At 47.7% G+C, this 18891-nt stretch overlaps 1 protein-coding gene across 2 annotated transcripts in view; it reads right to left on the bottom strand.

The window, feature by feature from the left end:
• Window positions 1-11885, bottom strand: part of LOC108942353 (protein phosphatase 1 regulatory subunit 12A-like) — a 38769-nt gene extending 26884 nt beyond the window's left edge. Inside the window, exon 1 of one of the 2 annotated variants that reach the window (XM_029251639.1) lies at window positions 11595-11885. In XM_029251639.1, the coding sequence (XP_029107472.1) occupies window positions 11595-11831 (237 nt within the window). In that variant the 5' untranslated portion in view covers window positions 11832-11885. The remainder of the gene's footprint in view (window positions 1-11594) is intronic. The other variant, XM_029251640.1, reaches the window with a different exon arrangement.
• Between the last annotated feature and the right edge of the window lie 7006 nt (window positions 11886-18891).

Here is an 18891-nt window from a genome sequence, read left to right as displayed (position 1 = left end):
AGGTGCTCAAGTCCAATTGTAAAAGCATTTCAAAACTGATGCTGGTGAAGGCTTGCACAGTGTAACAGAGGGTACGTTTCCGCACACCCTGCATTTCAGTAGAACACGTCCGATCCACCTGAAACATAACCATACTGCGAGTGACCACACTGGACCATTGACAGGTCTCAGAGCGCCATCCTTCAGGTCACTTCACTTCATCCTCTTCTATCAAAGGAACGCGCAGCCCAGCCATGTCACACCACCGTTTCCAGGAGAGGAGGACAGAAGTAATTGGGCTACCAGTGAGCTCATGAGCGTAGGAGAAAACCCTGTTACAGTGGATGTAGGCTGCTAGACCTCTGCTGGCCAAAGGCCTGGTATGGGGGTGCTTAACATACTACAGCCTGCATCTTCAGGTTCTCTGCCAGGGAATAGCTTTGAAGGTCTGCTGGTGAAGCAGTTATGGCAATCAAGTTAAGTTTTTAAAGCATATCCCATAAACACTTTTCACACAATTTGGTGAGAAGCGCCAGCCTTTATCTTTGATCAAAACAATCAGAAAAGGTAGGGGGGCAAAACACTTTACACGGATAATTTCTCAGATATCATCTAAACCACTTAGACACAACTGGGCAAATTTGATCATTCTCTGAATGTAACAGAATTCCTGGAATATATTCAACCAAGCAACTTCAAGAGAAAGATGTTATTCCTTCATTATAAGTCAGTCACTTAGAATAGATGATGCATTCGTTGGCAAACGTCCAGCAAAGCAACACCTCCTGAATTAGTGAACCTCAAAAATGAAGGCCAGGCACATGGTTCATTAACTCCGACAACTCATTTAGTTCTACGAACTAGGTGAGCATTTCCCGTCAAGTGGAGAAGACAAAGCCCTGTGAGAGAGCTGTCACAGGAAAAACAAGTGACACGATTGCATCGAGATGCCCGTCCTTCGCAACACAATGTCCGACAGATCATGGTAAAAACCAGTATTGGGCTCATTTATCATTCTGGTTCCGTCCGCCTTAAGCCCCCTTAATGAACAGTCAAGAGTAAAACCATTATGGTAAAGGGCTTCAAAACTACAAGCAAAATGATCATATCACTTGTTTCTTGCGATCTTCTGCTCCAGTGACACAGACTTAACATTTATTCATTTACCAGATGCTTTTCTTCAGAATGACGTACATCTCATAGAAAATACACTATGCGCATTACATTAGGAGAAAGAGGCATACTTGCAGACGTGATTCCTCAGTACACTCTTTCTACCAGAAACTGATTTTTTTTTTTTTTTTGAAAAAATCAGACATGTTGCCGGTGGCACTGATCAAGGTACTGTTTACCATGTGACTGTTTACTGTGTGAGCGCACAAAGAGTTTCTCGAGAACGTGCCATATGCAAAGGCGGAACCATACATGTGCCCATGAGATTTGCAACGAATTTTCAGTTTTCATGGCAATCGCTCCCATATTTACACCAGAAGGTGGGCGATGCTCTCAGCTGTAAATAGGATTACCACACCAGATCAAGCACTTGGCCCAGTTCACTCAAAGGAAGACCGTTGGTTTCAATGTTGCCTTCAGGCCTATCAATCACCTCTACTGTGCCATCCACTTAAGCAGCCATAACCTCACTGCTAAACCTCAAAATGTGACTAAAGCTGTTGTCCTGAAACCTGAAAGGCCATGAGGCTCTAGATGCGTCTCCATGCCATCGAGGTGGTACTGACCTCGTATTGCCAGTGTGGTCCTGAGCTGCCAGTTCTAATTTTTATTTACTGGACACACTATTTCTTGCACTCTTGTACTTGTGCAAGTTGCATTTATCCCTGCACCACTCATGTGCCTTCAGTCACCACTTTGCTGAATGTATACTACTGTGCCTTTGAGATCAGTCAAGTTTTTTTACAGTATCTAAGATAATTTATCAAGCTCTAGAAAATGAGAACAAAATCATAATATTGTTTCATTGGACAGAACTATAAGCTCATATTGGTGATGATGCTCCATTAATTGCAATTCCATCTGGAACTTCTCTCAGCAAGGACTGCCACCTTGGATTTAAACTCCTTTTAGCATTAAATCGTTATCATGAATTGGAATTTACTGCTGTTCATGAAAATGAGAACAATGAATTTTCATATGGGAAAGCATGACAACAGAAGAGCTGACAGAACAACCAAAAAGGGCATTTATCAAGAGCCCAGCACTCAGATGACAGAAGATAGTGGAGCGTCCCGCTTGCTATTATGAGTCAGCATTTAATCCAATTATGTACAGACGGGAGCTCAACAGCACAGCTTTGTTTTCTTTTCGAAAAGGCAGATCTGCATCCATATAAAGCATCTGCACACCGAAAACTGGGGCTTCTTGAGACTTAAGTTATCCTGCGCCGCTCCCCGCCCCCATCAGTCCTGTACTGGAGGGCCAGCTTTCCAGCATTCGGAGCGTCAGGCGTTAACACTCGGGGGTGACGACATGCTGGCCCGTGGCACGCGGGCACTTCCACAAAAGGCATTACTCCTTAGAGTGTGTGCGCGCATCTCATGTGCGCACATGTGCTCAAGCCAGCGTAAAAACACAGCTACCGTCTTTCTGCGGGAGGCTACGCTCACGATAGCGCCGCAACAGGCCCACCAGCTGGGCTCAGCCTAGCCCAGCTCAGCCCACCCTGGCCGCGTGAAAGAGCCCAGCTGAAGAGGCAGAGCAGGCAACCGCTGGCCATATATGGTCCTGGGATTCCCATGGAAAAAGCAGACCCAGGCTGACGGAGTACGGGGGGGGAGGCGGGGTAAGTGATGGGCCGCGCAGGCATACATCTCATTTTCGTTTATACTCGGCAGGCGAAACAATAGCAGCAATCCACAGCCAAGTTTGTTTCCATGAACCGTTACTGTCAGGCATCCAAGACAGGAGGGGGTGGAAGGGTGCGCAGGGTTCAGGGGAGGAAAGGCAACCAGGTCAGACAGCTGCAGGAAGGCTGGCACTCTACCTCAGGATCTCCTGCAGAACGGGGAGTGGCTGCAGCGCTAACCGGCCCAAAGAGACACGGCCAATAGGTGGAGCAATGTCTGGGGCGTCATTCGCAGTGCACCAGACTGCAGGCTTGCAAAGGTGTCGGGACGGTGTAGTGTCAGGGCCCCAGAATAACATCAACCACACAGCAGGGAAGACAGCTGTGGGTGGGGTCATTCCCGTGACCCTGCTCCAGCCCCCTGGCCGCAATGCCTCACCCCATGTCCTTCATACGAGAGACTGCCACGTTCAGTAGCCTTAACCTAAACTCTCCCAACGTAATTCGCCGTAACCCTTGCCTGCCAGCAGAGGTTAGAAGGGCCCCTGAGGTCAGAGAGGGCCAGGAGGGTTCTTGCCCCAAAGGGCAGGACACGCCATCCAGGCCACACATCCTTCTGTTGGTGTGAAGCATGTGTACTTTCAAGGCAACGAGAGCACCCGTAAAAAGGTTTGTGTATCTGTGTTAGGGGGCTGGGAGTCATGCAGGACACACTGATTAAAGCTAGTTGGTGGGAGGGCATTTGCGAGAGTATGTCGGGGGGAGTGTGTGGCCTGGCTCAGTCACAAAGACTTGTTGAGGAAATGTGAAAATAAACACACACTTCCTGTTCGTCTCTGCCCAAAACCACCCCTGCCCGTTTTTTTATTTAAGAAGGGGGGGAGGGGTGGCAACCCATCAATAAAAAATTAATTGAATTCAACTGATACACTCGTAACAAACCTCCATACACTTTTCATACAATTAAAAGAACCAAGAGAAACATTCAGAAGACTTGAAACAAAACAACTGAGGATATGGTCACTTCCTGTCTTTTAAATTCGTGGAAATACATACTGAGCAAGACCTGTCAATCAAGCAACGCTACAGTTAGATTCAAGAAGATTAATGCAATAAGCAAAATGGCTGGTGAGCCAAATCAATGCCGAGGATCTCCAATTTGGAAGCAACAGAGATCGAATCAGACAAGTGTGCAGCCATGCTTGCGACGCTGTCGAAGAGCAGCACAAACATCTCCTACAGAAACAATAAATCCAAAAGGCAGATTAAATGATGCTCAGGATGCCTTCATAAAATGCTCCAGCACTTTCAATAAGCATATGTTGTTTTTGACAAGAAAATGGTAACATTTTCAGCAACTAAAATTCATATCACTGATAGATAGATACTACTGAAGATCCGATCAGCTCAGGGATGCCGAGATCAGAGGTCCAGCCTGCTCCTTCTTAGACCCACATCCCATCCACTTTATGTGCAGTACTTTTTGTGTAATGATAATCGTTGAAGAAAAAAAAAAAAAAAGTCCTGAGAGCTTTTTGTTCAAAACAATGTACTGAATCCACCCTTTTAATACTACTCAACTCAATTCCAAACAGCAGCAGCAATGACTCCCTACACAAACCAGTGACCAGAGACAAACATCACTGGCACCTATAGTCAACATGCATTATTGGGGTGTTGATGTACACGGCAGTGCACAGCCCGGCTACATGCAGACCCCATATCGCCATTCCTACTGAAGCCCAAGGAAGGAAGCAGGCCGGGGATAAGAATATATTCAGGCCACCTACAATTTGTTTAATAATTGAAAAACTCTATACGCTACTGGTGTAACATACACTGGTTAACACAGCGGAATGTGACAAACTGTACTCAAACATCATGTGTCCGCATCCAAATCTCCACTTCTGTTGATGTGATGCACGCCACTTTGGAGAAAGGCATCTGCTAAATGAATAAATTAATAAGTGTAAATGTAGGACTGTTTCACCATGTTTCCATGCGGCTGAGGGTTGCACAGAGGCATCGCACTTACCGCAATGACTGTGTAGGACAGTTTCAAGATGCGACTATAAGCCCATCACAAAGACAGCCTCTGCTCTTTGGCTAGGTGTGGAGTCTACCCTCCGCACGGTGCTGAGCACTCTGATGTACAAACAGAGCATTACATACTTCTTCAACATTGTAGCACTAACCAAACAGAAAACACGACCTCTGAACACCGGATCTTTCGGACAAGTTCAACTCCAAGCTTAGAGAGCAGACATGAGGTAGAGGATGAGCTAAACTTTCACACACAGGGTTGTTTGGTCATTCCTGAGATGCTCGGCAGCCTGTTCTCCAGAAGGTCTGGAAGCATGGGAGCAGAAGTCAGCACAGTTTACTGGCATGTCCCCATCAGTTTACCCAAGTCAGAGGCGTGAACTGATAACTCCTAACAGCTCAACCACATCGTAAGTACTCTGGTGCGTATGAAAGAGTACACCAACATGGGAAATGAAGGCCTTACACTCCAGGAAGTAAGACTGACAGACAACGTGGATTGCAGGAACATCCTTAAATCTAGCACAAAGCTTTTTCCCCCCTTGCACCTATATTTGCACACATATCTGCTGTCTCACTAACAAGGTGATCAATTGTGAGGAGTGTCACTGAATGGTGATTGGAGGACTTTCAGCAAGGGGTAACCGTGGCAAGGCGGGCTGTCCAAGTCAAGCCAATGCACACGGAAAACAGAGCTCACTATCAAATGGAGCTGAGCGCACCGAACAAGCTCCAGACGAACCAGGTCCAACCTGTTACATAACATTAGTTTGCATGATACCAGCTTTCCTTGTCAAGAAAGAAAAAAAAAGCAAACAGCTTCATAATAGAAGATAATTACAAGACTAGATGTTGGCTAAAATCTACAGTTTAAGATGCTACAGAAAAGGAACAACAAGCAGAAGAGCCTTTATTGGCAGCAGGACTCAATGTAAAAGCTCTGCTTGAAGCAAGCTGTGTATTTTTAAACAGATATGAGGATGTACCAATGTCTGAGGGCACAGGCTGTGCAGAACCCAGGGTCAAAGAGGGGAAGAACACAGTCAATTCATCAAGATCAACAAGACACTCAACCACCTGTCACTAACTCCTGCGGCTAACAAAGCCACTGGCAGGGTAAGTTCCTAAATCCACTTAAAATGCAAAGTGCGCTTATAAAACAAGCCACATACAGTAAGTATAATCTTTTCCCCAAGATTTCCAGAGGCACATAAGTTTCACATCGGCTGAACAGTGCTAAAGATTCCTAGCCCTGGAGTCCAATGGAGATGTGCAGATGGAAGCAAAACACCAAGTAAAGCACAGACACACATGTAATGCTGAAAAGAGCAGATGTGCTGTACAGCGCAGCCTCTAAAAGGATCAATGAGCATTTTAGTTTTCAAATAAATAAATAAAAGAGCAACTACTAGCAGTTCATGGGAACATCTCAGAGGACAAACCAGCAGAGTAGTTGAAGTAGTCATCGGTACGTAGTCTGCACAATGGCCCTGTGGTAGAAATGAAACAAACACGATGCTTCTGTCCAGGCAAAGACCACCAACTAGGTAAGGCGCTTAACTTTGATTTACTTCTGTTCCAGAATCAGAACTGTCACTCACTGACCTTTCAGCTCTACTTATTTAGACTGAACAGGCAACAGCAACGCAGCATGCCATATCGTCCATTCTTCAGGGCTGAACAAAGTTGTCTTAAAGCACATTTTTTCCATCTCCAAAACATGCAGGACTGCAGAGTTGACAATTTTATTGCATCACTGACCAAAAGATCAAAGCATGTGAAAAGGCTACCCTATATTATCTTTACATTACCTCTGAAAAGCATCATTTTTATTAGTACATCACCCTTGCCCAGAGAGACTTTGCAGATGAAGAACCAAATCCAAGAAGTTCACGTAAGTAGGTTATATCTGACAAGGACGAACACGTATAAATAAATGACATATTAAAGCTAAAAGGAATGTGTGTCGAGCTAAGCTGAAACTGGAAAACCACAACTCTCTCCGAAATTCTAGCCGGACATTTCTGATGTTGCTTACCACATCTGACTGCAAACTCTTACTTCTGTGAGCTAACTGGAAACGTCACTCACGTTCAAACATGGTCCAGAAAGGAAGCTGCTGGACATAACCTTCTCTCAGATGGGCTGTAGCCTCATGGTGAACTGTGAAAATGCCACAGTGGTTCACTGGGTCTTTGGATGACTTGATCTAAACCAGCCTTCAACCATCAGCAGCACTGTAAATACTCACCAGTACTCTGCCATCCAAAAGTTGCATTTATTAAGCCATTCCACCCAAGTACATCCTTGACCCTGTTAGATGAGCTGATGAGCACCAACCCAAACTTACCCATGTTTAGTTAAGGTATTCAGCCAAGACATGATAACAAGTAGCTGAGCGGTTCAACGGTCAAACCAGCACTAAACGTGAGCACCATTTCACTACTGCACAAACACGTCCAACGGTCTGGATTATAAACCCAGAATAAAGGCCATTGAGACTCTTGAAAAGTTCCGCAGGCTTAGTTCAAAGCTACTCATCATCCTGTTCCTTGCAAATCTGCCTAAATATTTAGAATGAAACATTAACCACTAAAGGAAAGGATCTCTAACTGACGCCAATAGCTAGGTGGCAGGACAACAGGAGTCCAGCTAAATTCACAGTGCAGAAAAGACGGAAGGTTTTGCAGTCATCCAGGACACTGCCATGAGGCCTAAATACGCAGAGCACCCACAACATGCTTTCAAACTTATTTGTCTAGAGACTCACTGGGGTAAGTGTGACACCCCTGTGCATCCCTCAGTTACAACGTTAAGCTTAAACAGCCTTTTACTAAATGCACTGGACTGGCATACTACTTGAAACTTAATGCTGGCTACTGACCAACACTGGCAGAGCAACCCTCGCAGTTACAGAGCAAAAGCTGCACGTTAGCATCACGAAACCATGGGAATGTGGTGTTTTCAAAGACAGAGCTCGGGCAATCAAAAATCTCAGATGCATCTGGTAGCTTTAAACCTTGACCGTCTTGTTTCTCCGTAGAGCAGTACATCCTCCACTCAAGAAAGAGTCCTGGATGCGGCTATTGATGGCTTTTGAAAAATCAAGACCTTCCAGTCATGAGAAGGTCCTGCCACAACAGTGCTCAAGGAGCAAAGGTCTCTCTAACATAAAGAAGCTCTAATTTAATCATCCGACATATCAGTATCAGCACAGAGGCAATGTAACTGTTTATTCACCCAATGAAAAAGGCAGTTTGTCTAACAACTTTTCATAGCTCCGTACAGAGGAGACACACATACCTAGGGTAATTTAAATTGTCAAAATGCCCCTACATTACAAATGGACACTATGATAATGTACCTACTTGCCATGGAGAAGAAATAATGCAGCAGCACCATGCAAAAAACAAAAAAAGAAAAGAAAAAAAGTAGGCCAATAAGAGCAATGCCTGTGTCCAAGGCCCCCCCACAACACTTTCCACCCGCCGCCGTGTGAGGAACGCAAAGATGACGGGACACCACGTCACCCTCCGCATCAATAACAGCCCAACAACAACACTTGGTGGCCACAGTTAAGCATCGACACACTACTATGTTGTAGTGCTGCACTGGGACAGAGAACTAACGTACAAGTGTTTCCACATTGTCCATATGGACAAAATCCTTAAGAATTCCAACCAAGAAACACAACGTCGAAGCAACTCACTTGCACTGCATTAGAGCATGGAAAGTTTAACTTAAACGTCTGCTAAAAAGTGGAAGTAATGATAGAAACTTCAAAACAAACGGTTCGTCTTATTTAGTTCCCATCTTCTACAAATACAAGCTCCAAGGCAAAGATGCATTACAATAATAAGTAATTTAATATTGAATAAAGGGGGGGAAAAAAAAAAAAGCTTAAAGTGAAGCCAAACACAGAAATAAAGTGTGCATGGGCCTGATCTCTGCAGCCAAAATGCTAAACCATTACGTATATCAAAGCTGGTAGGTTGCCGACGTCCATAACCACATCTGCCTTGATGCAGCTCCAATATTTACATCTATGGCTAAAATTCAACAACACTCCGTGTACACCAGTCAAACTGCCAATCCTAGCAGACAGAGCAAGCATTTAAAAGTAGCTGGATAACATGCCAAGACCTTTTAAGGATCCCGGGTCACATAATATTACCGAGGACTGAAAGAAGGGATGTTGGGAATGTTCTGATGCACTGACATACACAGTCGCAAGATGTTGATGTTAAAGATGAAAAGAAAATATTTCAGGGCATTCATCGAGCAATGTGGGCCTACATCATATTTTAAAGACTGCTAATCATGCTGGGGGGTGCTTACTGGAACATCTCCCCCTGAAAGATGGGGATTCCCAAGATGAAGCACTGGCATTACTGGAACAGGCCCCACTGCAACAACTGCGCACGATGACGGACACGGACCCTCACGGGAGAGCTGCTGTCGCGTCTCTCTGGAAGCCATCGCCGCTGACCTCCCCGTGATGCCAGGATTACCACACTCCACACAAATCCTTACATCGCCTTTTTCACCTCACTAAGCCTACGAGTCCAGACTGTTGGGGTTATGAACTGACATGCATGTAGGAAGGCAGTCGAGCACGCACGCACATGCAAGCGCGCGCGCGCACACCACAGCAACGGCAGCCCAGCGCAATTCCAGAGATGGTCAGATCCCTGTGGCAGCCTCCCAAATTCCTACCCTGCTCTGCTCCTCAGCAGATGCAGCTCCAAAAAAAGGCAACAGGTCCCGTTCAGTCAACCTGTGTAACGGAAAAGCAGCTCATTCCAGTCTAAAGCACATGCACACTAGAGGCAGCTCAACCACGGAAAACTGTTTACCAGCGGCAGCTTTAATTCAGGCCGAAGGAGAAAAGCCTCTCGCGCAGCTGGAAAACAAGCCGAGAGGGCAAAGCAAAGGCTTAGGAGGGGAGATTCTGCCCAGGAGGCAAAACACTCGACCGGCAAGTGCACAAACCATAAAATACCCAAGGCGCCGTGCAAGGACTTCACCGTGTCCACAAAGCGTTGAGCGCCAGATGAAGCGGTGCAACGGACAAGGCTTGCAGATTATCACTAAGCATATGAGCTCTCTAAATAGGAGCTTGAATTTAGAATTAAAGAAAATGTTCTGTTATTTTCAAATGCCCTAAATATCACAAACAACATGGTGAGAAACACTGCAGCAAATGAAGGCAAACAGGCCTGGTCTGTTTCAGGTTCTCCAACATGTAGACCCTGAGAAGTTCCACAGAGAGATATCAATAAAAGCAGAACCGTGCTGGTCAGCAGTCAGTCTAGAAAACATGAAAATCATTGACTCGATAAAACATGTCGGGCGATATGCAAATATTTCAGCCCCCCCCCAAAAAAAACAAAACAAAAAAAACATGTCCAAAAAGCACCTCTAAAAAGCGTACCGCACCAAACTTGGGCCGTCAACTTGAAGGTTATGCTGGAGAGCACCTGTAACTCGAAGTAGGACCAGGAACGCTCAGATGACTCTAGAGGAACTGCACCCGAGATGACAAACAGCTGGGTGGAACTGCCAACGGTGCGAAGGCGTTTCGTTCACCTGTCAGCTCAGCGTGCCGACGGGGACCCGCAGCGTCAGCGAGAGCAGCGAGCCAACGGCCCTCATCCCCCTGGGCCGGACCCCCGAAACGCAGCGGATTCCCACTTTCTCCCCACCCATCCAAGTGGCCGAAGGCAAGGAGCCGTCGCACACGCTACTACGCGAGCGTTTGTGGGGGAATGCATGAGCGTAGTTACAGGCAGCACAAAGTGCACATGCCAGTGCACATGGGACCCACCTTGAGCACATAGAGAGCCTTTGAATCAGTGTCACAATGTCTCATGTCAACACTGCAGTTCTGCCCTCCTGCTGGGCTCATACATTCACACAGCCATCACACACACACACACACACACTCTCTCCCTCTCTCTAAATAGAGGAGAACTAGCTGAACTTCAGCAAGAACACACTACACTACAGCCTCGAACAACAACAAAAACGTGCACAATTCCTCAGAGAGGAGGCTCGACAGTTGAGGGGCTCAGAGGTCAGTGTTTTCCCTCCCTCTGCTCCATCTGAGCTTAACACAAGTCTTGTGTGTATATTAATTAAAACACACTGACTGACAGTCTGATGGGTGTGTGAACCGAACCCGCATCCCGGAGGAGCGAGACCTCAGTGGGCCTCAGTCAGTCAGTGCTGTGCTGTTCTCCTCAGGCAGGTCTGACTAACCCTCCTCACCACGGCTCCATTCCCCTCCTCCTGAGGCACCTGGCTGGAGCCGCAGGGACGAGAGTCAGTCTGAGGCCAGAGCAGGAGGAGGTGGCCGAGCGCGAACGAACCGCGCCGCACGCGGGGGGCTTCTGACTCTGTGCTCCCTCCGGCGCGGTCCCACACACACACACACACACACACACACACACACACACACACACACACACACACACACAGCCGCAGTTCGAGGAGGGTGACGCGTTGCTGCTGCTGTTGTTGTTGTCGTATTGTTGTTGTTCGCCGGCCCTCCGTGCGCCAGGCGCGAAGCTGCCAGCTGAGCGGACCGCGCGTTGAAAACGGACCGTTTCCCTCCTAAACACACCCGTCACACTAGTCTACTACTACTAGCGCCGCGCCAAGTCTGAGAGACGATCTGACTGAGTCGAGCGAAGCCAAGCCAAGCCGAGCCGAACCGAACCGAACCGAACCGAACCGAGGGGAGCTCGACACAGAGACAGAGACAGACCTGGTGCAGGGCGGTGAGTCCGTCCACATTGGCGTAGTTGATGTCGGCGCCCCGCTCCAGCATCCGCAGCACCTCCTCGGTGTCTCCGCTCGAGCAGGCGGCCAGGAACACGGCTCCGTCGTCGAACTTCACCTTCGTCTTCTTCTTCTTCAGGACGGGCGGCTCCTGGTCCGTCTCCGAGCCCAGCCAGCGCTTCAGCTGCTCGTTCCTCTTCTGCTTGGCGTCCGCCATCTTCATCCCCCTCCTGTCTGGGCTTCCCAGCGCTCGCGAAGAGGAGGATATACTTCGTACCGCCAGTATCCCACAGAGCACCGGGACGCGGCGGCGGCGGGGGCGGGGGCGGGGGCGGGGGCGGCAGGGGGGTGGGGCAACGCCGCTTGAGCCCGGGCGGCTCGCTGTGCATCTCGCGAGATGGAGGTGACGTCACCCAAACCTCTGCAGTGCAACGTCATCATCAGGCGATAAGGCGGAAAAAAAGGAGGAACGAAACCGAACACCCACGGAGGGAGAGCGAGAGAGATGTGTTTTACTGTACACACCTGCTCTAAAGTCCCGAAATGAATGAAACCATCCCCACGAACCATATATTTACCTTCATTTTTAATTATTATTATCATTATTGCTGTTTACAATAGGCTGCGGTTCACACAGTTCGAGTGCCAGTATTTGTGTCCTTAAGTTACCGCAATCCCGGCGTCTTTCTACCCTATTATTGATTAAGTTAATGTTCATAACGAGTGACAGACAGGTATCTAGGTTATGAGATGATCTGCAGTGAAATACCATCCACCTGTGAGAACTAACATAGAGGGAAAGATGAAAAAGCAGCACTGCGATGCAACTGAAACGCAGTGGGGCCTGTAGGCCGATGTATGAATGAAGCATCCGGTGGTCCTACTGGTGAATGTGAGCAGTTATGTCAAGGCCTCCCTGCTATACATTCGGGTTTTCTGTTGCACTCGCATGTCCATCTACTTACATTTACATTTGTTTGGCAGATGCTTTTCTCCAAAGCGACTTCCAATGAACTCTATGTAGTGTAATCAGCCCACACACCTTATTCACCGTGGTGACTTACACTGCTAGATACACTACTCACAATGGGTCACTCATCCATACATTAGTGGAACACACACACACTCTTTGTCACTCACACACTATGGGGGAACCTGAACAGCATGTCTTTGGACTGTAAGAAGAAACCAGAGCACCCAGGGGAACCCACACAGACATAGGGAGAAGATGCAAAGTCCACACAGACTGAGCGGGAATCGAACCCACGTCCTCTCGCACCACCCAGGTGCTGTGACAGGGTAGCGCTGCTCACTTCTACTTCTGAACGGCTTCCATCTGCTGTGTTTTTGCAAAGCAGAAGTGAAATCCCCATTGCAGAACCAGAAGCAGACAGACTAGACTACACTAGAGTCTGCATGGATTTTTCCGGATATCTTTAAAAGAAAGTAACGTGACAAAAAAATGCTGTTTCATAATAGACCATATGATTTCACATCTAGAGGCCCTTTTCTCTGGGGTCTTCACACATCTCTGTACAAAATGTCATCTCGGAAAAAGGATTAAATGCTCCTTCCTTGGGGGTGCGGTGGCGCAGTGGGTTGGCCCACGGTCCTGCTGTCCGGTGGGTGTGGGGTTCAAGTCCCGCTTGGGGTGCCTTGCGACAGACTGGCGTCCCGTCCTGGGTGTGTCCCCTCCCCCTCCGGCCTTACGCCCTGTGTTGCCGGGTAGGCTCCGTGACCCCGTACGGGACAAGCGGTTCTGAAAATGTGTGTGTGTGTGCTCCTTCCTTCATTTAAACCTTTTTCACAAGCTGTGTTGTATATAAATTTTATTCTAGTGCATAATAAAACCATGATAACTCCCAGATTATTCGTATAATATTCAAGGAACAGGGCAAATTCACAGAGGGATGTTTTTGTGAGTTTTACATTAATGTTTATTCATTCTGCCAATGCTTTTCTCCAAAGTGAAATACGTGTCACGGAATAATACAATGACTTACATTAACATCAACATGACCTAAAGTTTTGTTTTAAAATTCTATAATCTGATTTTTTTTTTTTCACAAGAATCCCCTTATTAATGAGAAAAAATGTTAACTAAATGGTATTCTGCAGTAGTTTCCTTGCAGTAAGGTGACAAATTTCTTATCTCTGCTCTCACTTTGAGAACTGCTAGTTTCTCATGGCGTTTCTGAATTCTCTGTATTTTATATAGTTCATTCACCACAATTTGATACTGGAGCTACAAACATACAATAAATCTTACATTTTGCACAATGTGTCTTGGGGCTAGAAAGGACTACGCTTAATTTAGTTACAAAAGTTATCCCTTTCTGGCCCAAGAACATCTTTTAATAAAACTCATTTCTCTGGTCATTATGATAAGATTAAATTAATAAATGTAGATTATACGAGGCATGCATTTTCCACCGCATTATCCCTGGTTACCCTTTCTGGGTTAAGTTTTCGCTCTCATTATTCTGTAAGTCCACTGAAAGAAGAAGAAAATGATCATTTGATGAAATCATCCTGTTGCATGTTGTGTAAATACTGAGAGCAGAGAGCTTCTACCGTCCTCTCAAAATGACCGTGGCACCCTGCCCAAATAATAATCCCATATTTTAGTTTTACTTAACATCTTGGCAGTTAGATACCTAACACTGAGCCAATCTTTTAGTCTTTTTGTCAGATACAGATGTTAATTTCACTGGGGACTCTGGCCTGTATTTATATATATGCGCGAGTCTTCTTCGACAGTAAATTTGACAAATATGCCCCTTTTATCATACATGTGTTTGCCATAAAATACTTTTGGCTAACAGAAAACATGTATGGTAGATGAAAAATATTTATGTGTTCATACATAATGGCACGACTGTGTCTACAGAGAGCAATGGGAAAAAGACAGTAAAACGCAGGATTTTCTCACAATTGTGGAGAATACTTGAAAGCGCAACGCTTAGGGGATCCGCTTGCTGGGGTGGTCTCACGCAGCCCCGAGTGACCTCACCAAAGGAAGGTCTGTGTTTTGGCACTGCGCTCTCACATTGCCGACAGGCGCCCGCGCGCACGTGTAGCGGGGGACACGGATCCGTTCGCACGCACAGGGGCGCTGGAAAAGCGTTCGTTGTTTACCTTGTCCAGTTGCGAGTGCCATTATTCACCGCTGGCATCCACAATTACTCTGTTTATGCTACTTGCTATTTGTTGAAACCTTTTCGGCTCTGTTAAAACAACTGCTGGAGACAACACTTGAGCTGGACACTGTGAAATGTCCCCTACAGTCCCACCCTCAGCAATGCCGCCCTCTCCACGTCCATCCCCGACGCACCACGAAGACTGCCTAGTGTCTGTAAGGTTTACCTGGATTGCATATCGATTTTTGAAAGACCTCCTACATTTTGTGATATCCAGACCCTCTTTGAGCACAAACTCGCAAACTCCAGGAAAGTTCTGATGAAACAAATAATTCAGAACGTTTACAGAGCTCCAAACACATGATAAAAACCTTGAGGCTGGCCAGAGCACGGATGGCAGGTGATAAACTGGCACACGGTCTTGAGGAAGCCCACTTAGCAGTGCATTCTGAGCTAACCGTGGCCCATTAACCAATAGACGTGACCGCTTGGCAAAAACACATTTGGAGTAATTGATTTCTGCAGACATGGTGAATGAATCAGGTTGAGGACAGAGGGGAAGCTGGGCAGAGCTCTAGCCGTTGTGGGCCAAAGCAGGCGGGCCAAGGTAAACACAATACGATCATAGTGTGCGCACACCTGCCGTGCCAAAGGTATTTAAGGGCTCAGCAAAAACATCAATGGCGCCTGCTTGCAGTAGATTAAAATGACAGGCATCTGTGATACTCCAAAGGGAACCGAACCTACGGACTTGCTGATGTCAGAAGCAGGGCTGTGGAGTCGGTACACAAAACCTCCGACTCCAGTAACCCAATAACCGCTTCCAACTCACGATTATGACTCAGACTCCACAGCACTGGTCAGAAGATCCAGTGACAAACGATGTGTACGCTGGTGTCAAATACATACACACACGCACTTTCTGAACCGCTTGTCCCATATGGGGTTGCGGGGAACCGGAGCCTAACCCAACAACTCAGGGCGCAAGGCTGGAAGGGGAGGGGACACACCCAGGATGAGACACCAGTCCGTCACAAGGCACCCCGAGCGGGACTTGAACTCCAGACCTGCCAGAGAGCGGGACCCGGCCAAGCCCGCCGCACCACCGCACTCCCCCTTCTGGAAAACAGAAAGAGAAAATGTGAGGAAGTTTCTATTAAAAAGGTCCTGAGAATATATTTTTAATGGTAATACACACACACACACACACCTTCTGAACCGCTTGTCCCATACGGGGTTGCGGGGAACCGGAGCCTAACCCAGCAACTTAGGGCGTAAGGCCGGAGGGGGAGGGGACGCACCCAGGACGGGACGCCAGTCTGTCGCAAGGCACCCCAAGTGGGACTCGAACCCCAGACCCACCAGAGGGCAGGACCCAGTCCAACCCACTGCGCCAGTAATGGTAATAGTGAGAGTAAATAAAATTGCATTGTACTGATAGAGGGGGCGCGGTGGTGCAGTTCTGAGGGAGAGAAGGCGCTCATTCTACCACATCGGAGGTAAAACCGAGAACCTCCACACTAATATTTATAAATCACAACCAGTAAAAATATAATTTGTTGGACACTGCTGGCAAGCATCATCTGATTGAAGCCAGGACCCAACCGTTTGTCATTTGTTACACATCACCATAGCGATGAGCATGACACGCTTTGTCCCTTAAGAGAAGAGAACCTAGACTTGTATGATGCTGATTTAAAAGAAAAAACAGCAAGTTTTGATGTTACTGGGGCTTGTGGTGCTGTGTGTGAGGAAAAAGGCGGGCAGAACCAGCCGCAGCCTCCCTCTTCATTTGGACTGCAGCTATATGGGACACGGTCAAACAGGTGGCTGGACGGGGTAACCCTAGAGCGCGTTGTTTCCCGATGGCACATATCAGCACATTGTTCCCAGAAAAGCAGGGGCAATCAGGAGGCCCACTGGGAACAGCACCAAGGCCAACACACAACTATCGCTCAGCTATCAGCTTTAGGGCGGCGCCCTGCTCTTGGTACACAGCCTAGCAGGGGACCCTCGAACCCTCTCGACCCTGCGAGGCACTGCTGCCGAAGTGTCACGTGCGGCATCCCCTTTTACCGTCGTGCACAGAAGGTGCGTTACAGAGGCCATCGCGCCAAACTGCTGAGTGTATCAGAGAGCAGCGGCCGGGCCTGATGTTCCCAGATCCCCTTCACCCCGATGTAATAATAGCGCGCTGATCCTCTCCGCAGTCACATGTCGCAGCATCTGCAGCTGTAAATTCTCCTGCCTCTGCCGCCTGCATCTCCCCGCAGGTTCACCGGGTCCATGGGCCAGGCCACATCGGGCGGAGTGTCAATACCTGCCGGTGCAGGAACCGTGGACAGAATGAGATACTGGGCCAAATTGTGGGTTCGGTTTGGCAGGATGTGTGAAGAAGTGTTCTTGTCTCAACTGCGCACGTCAAGAGCCGGGAACAAAGGCTGGTGCAACGAGATACTTCCCTGGGCAGCAGAGAACGGGAAAACGCACTTGTGAAATACAACTCGAGTGGACTTCAGCTTTGAGTCCACAGTCCTACTGTGCATGTACTGAACCCCAGGGCTGCGGAGACCTGGGTGTGACAGCCTGGGGTCAGAGGTCAAGGAGAGGTATGATGATGCTGTACTTGGTCCTTACAGGTCTTTCGGGGCTCACGTCTCACGGAAGGTCCATCAGCTGAATCCCAGTATCACCACAGGTTCCTGCGGCTCCCACGAGCCTGCTTTACCTTGTTTGTATCTTGTACCTCACACTATTGAGTATTTACACCAGTGAGCATGTGTTGGTTTCCACTTAATGTGAAATATTATCCTGGTGGGACTTGACTACTCCTTGGAAGCGTGAGCCAGCTGGTCCGGCACACTCCTCCAGGCATCTCCAGAAGATACTCTCTAAGAATCATCTCTCCACGGGAAGGCTTGCCAACGTGGTGAGGCAGAGCTCGGCCTATCCCCCACACGGGAGGGGGGATGGTCCGCCCCCGAGATGTTCGGCCAACAGACAACAGCTGAGGTTAGCCTGGCCTTCAAATAGAGCAGCCCTCTCCCTGCCGGATTACACGGTGTTACGTTGTTCAACAAAATATGCCCCACACATGGAAATGTTCCAGTCCATCGGACCATATACGCTCTGCAGAACCTGGGCATATATGGTCTGCCTTAAACATGCATGTCTGAAATGCGCAGATGTGGGACATTCACATCTTCTTGTTGATCATGCGTTGAAGGTCTAAGCGGTGCTTCTCTGCAGGGAAAGTCACGATTGACCGCGAAGTGGGAAGGCTAACGGAAGGACCGCAGTTTGTCTCATGCGGGTTTCCAATGGCGGTCAACTGGTGAGACGTCGTGATCTGCTGGTGAGAGGTCTTACATGTAGCAAAGGCCTTTTCACATTCTCTCGGAAGTGTCGGCGTACTGTATGCTCAGCCTATCCACACCATAGGGTGCTCTGCTACCCACAGACCGGTACTTACTGTTGCTATGGTAACAGTGACAAACCATTTTCGAAATGGCTCAAATTCCCTTGATGGTTTTATTCTGAAGCAGCTAAGATGCACAGAAGATATAATTAGACAAGACAGGTGCATTCCTGGATTTCAGCTTTTGCAAGTATGAATTCAGGTGTGTCTTTCATTGTTTCGCAAAAGTTGTTTTTCTAAGAGCTTCGGTTGTGATTCTTCCATAAAGCGGCAGTTTGGGTCGACAGTTTTATAGCAGCGGTCTGTGGTGAAGTTCTGGGGGAAAAAAACACAGTTTCTTTGTTAAGGCACTGATTAAGTGAGGCAGCTCACATGACATGAAATTTGTTGATGCATTTTATTATTGTTGAAAGAGGATATGCTTCACCAATGAATACGCATGCGAAGCTGAATGTGAGCATTACAGCGCGAGATGAGAAATGCAGACAGCCAGTGTAACCCACAGACATTGTCACACACACGCTGACAGGCCGAAAAGCACCATGTGGGGCTCCGCGTGTCAAAGCACACGTTGATTTGCATGATTCCTGACGTGTGGAATTTGTCGACAGCCCATGACAAGTCCAGTCTGTTTTCAGTCATTACCTGTGAATGTTGGGGGGGGGGGGGGGGGTTAGAACACCCCAGCTAGCAAAGCTAGAACCACTCAGCCCCCCCGGCCCCAT

Source organism: Scleropages formosus, chromosome 5 (assembly GCF_900964775.1).
Source record: "Scleropages formosus chromosome 5, fSclFor1.1, whole genome shotgun sequence".
In the NCBI taxonomy this organism is placed as follows: Eukaryota; Metazoa; Chordata; class Actinopteri; order Osteoglossiformes; family Osteoglossidae; genus Scleropages; species Scleropages formosus.
This window is presented reverse-complemented; position numbering and strand designations above follow the sequence as displayed.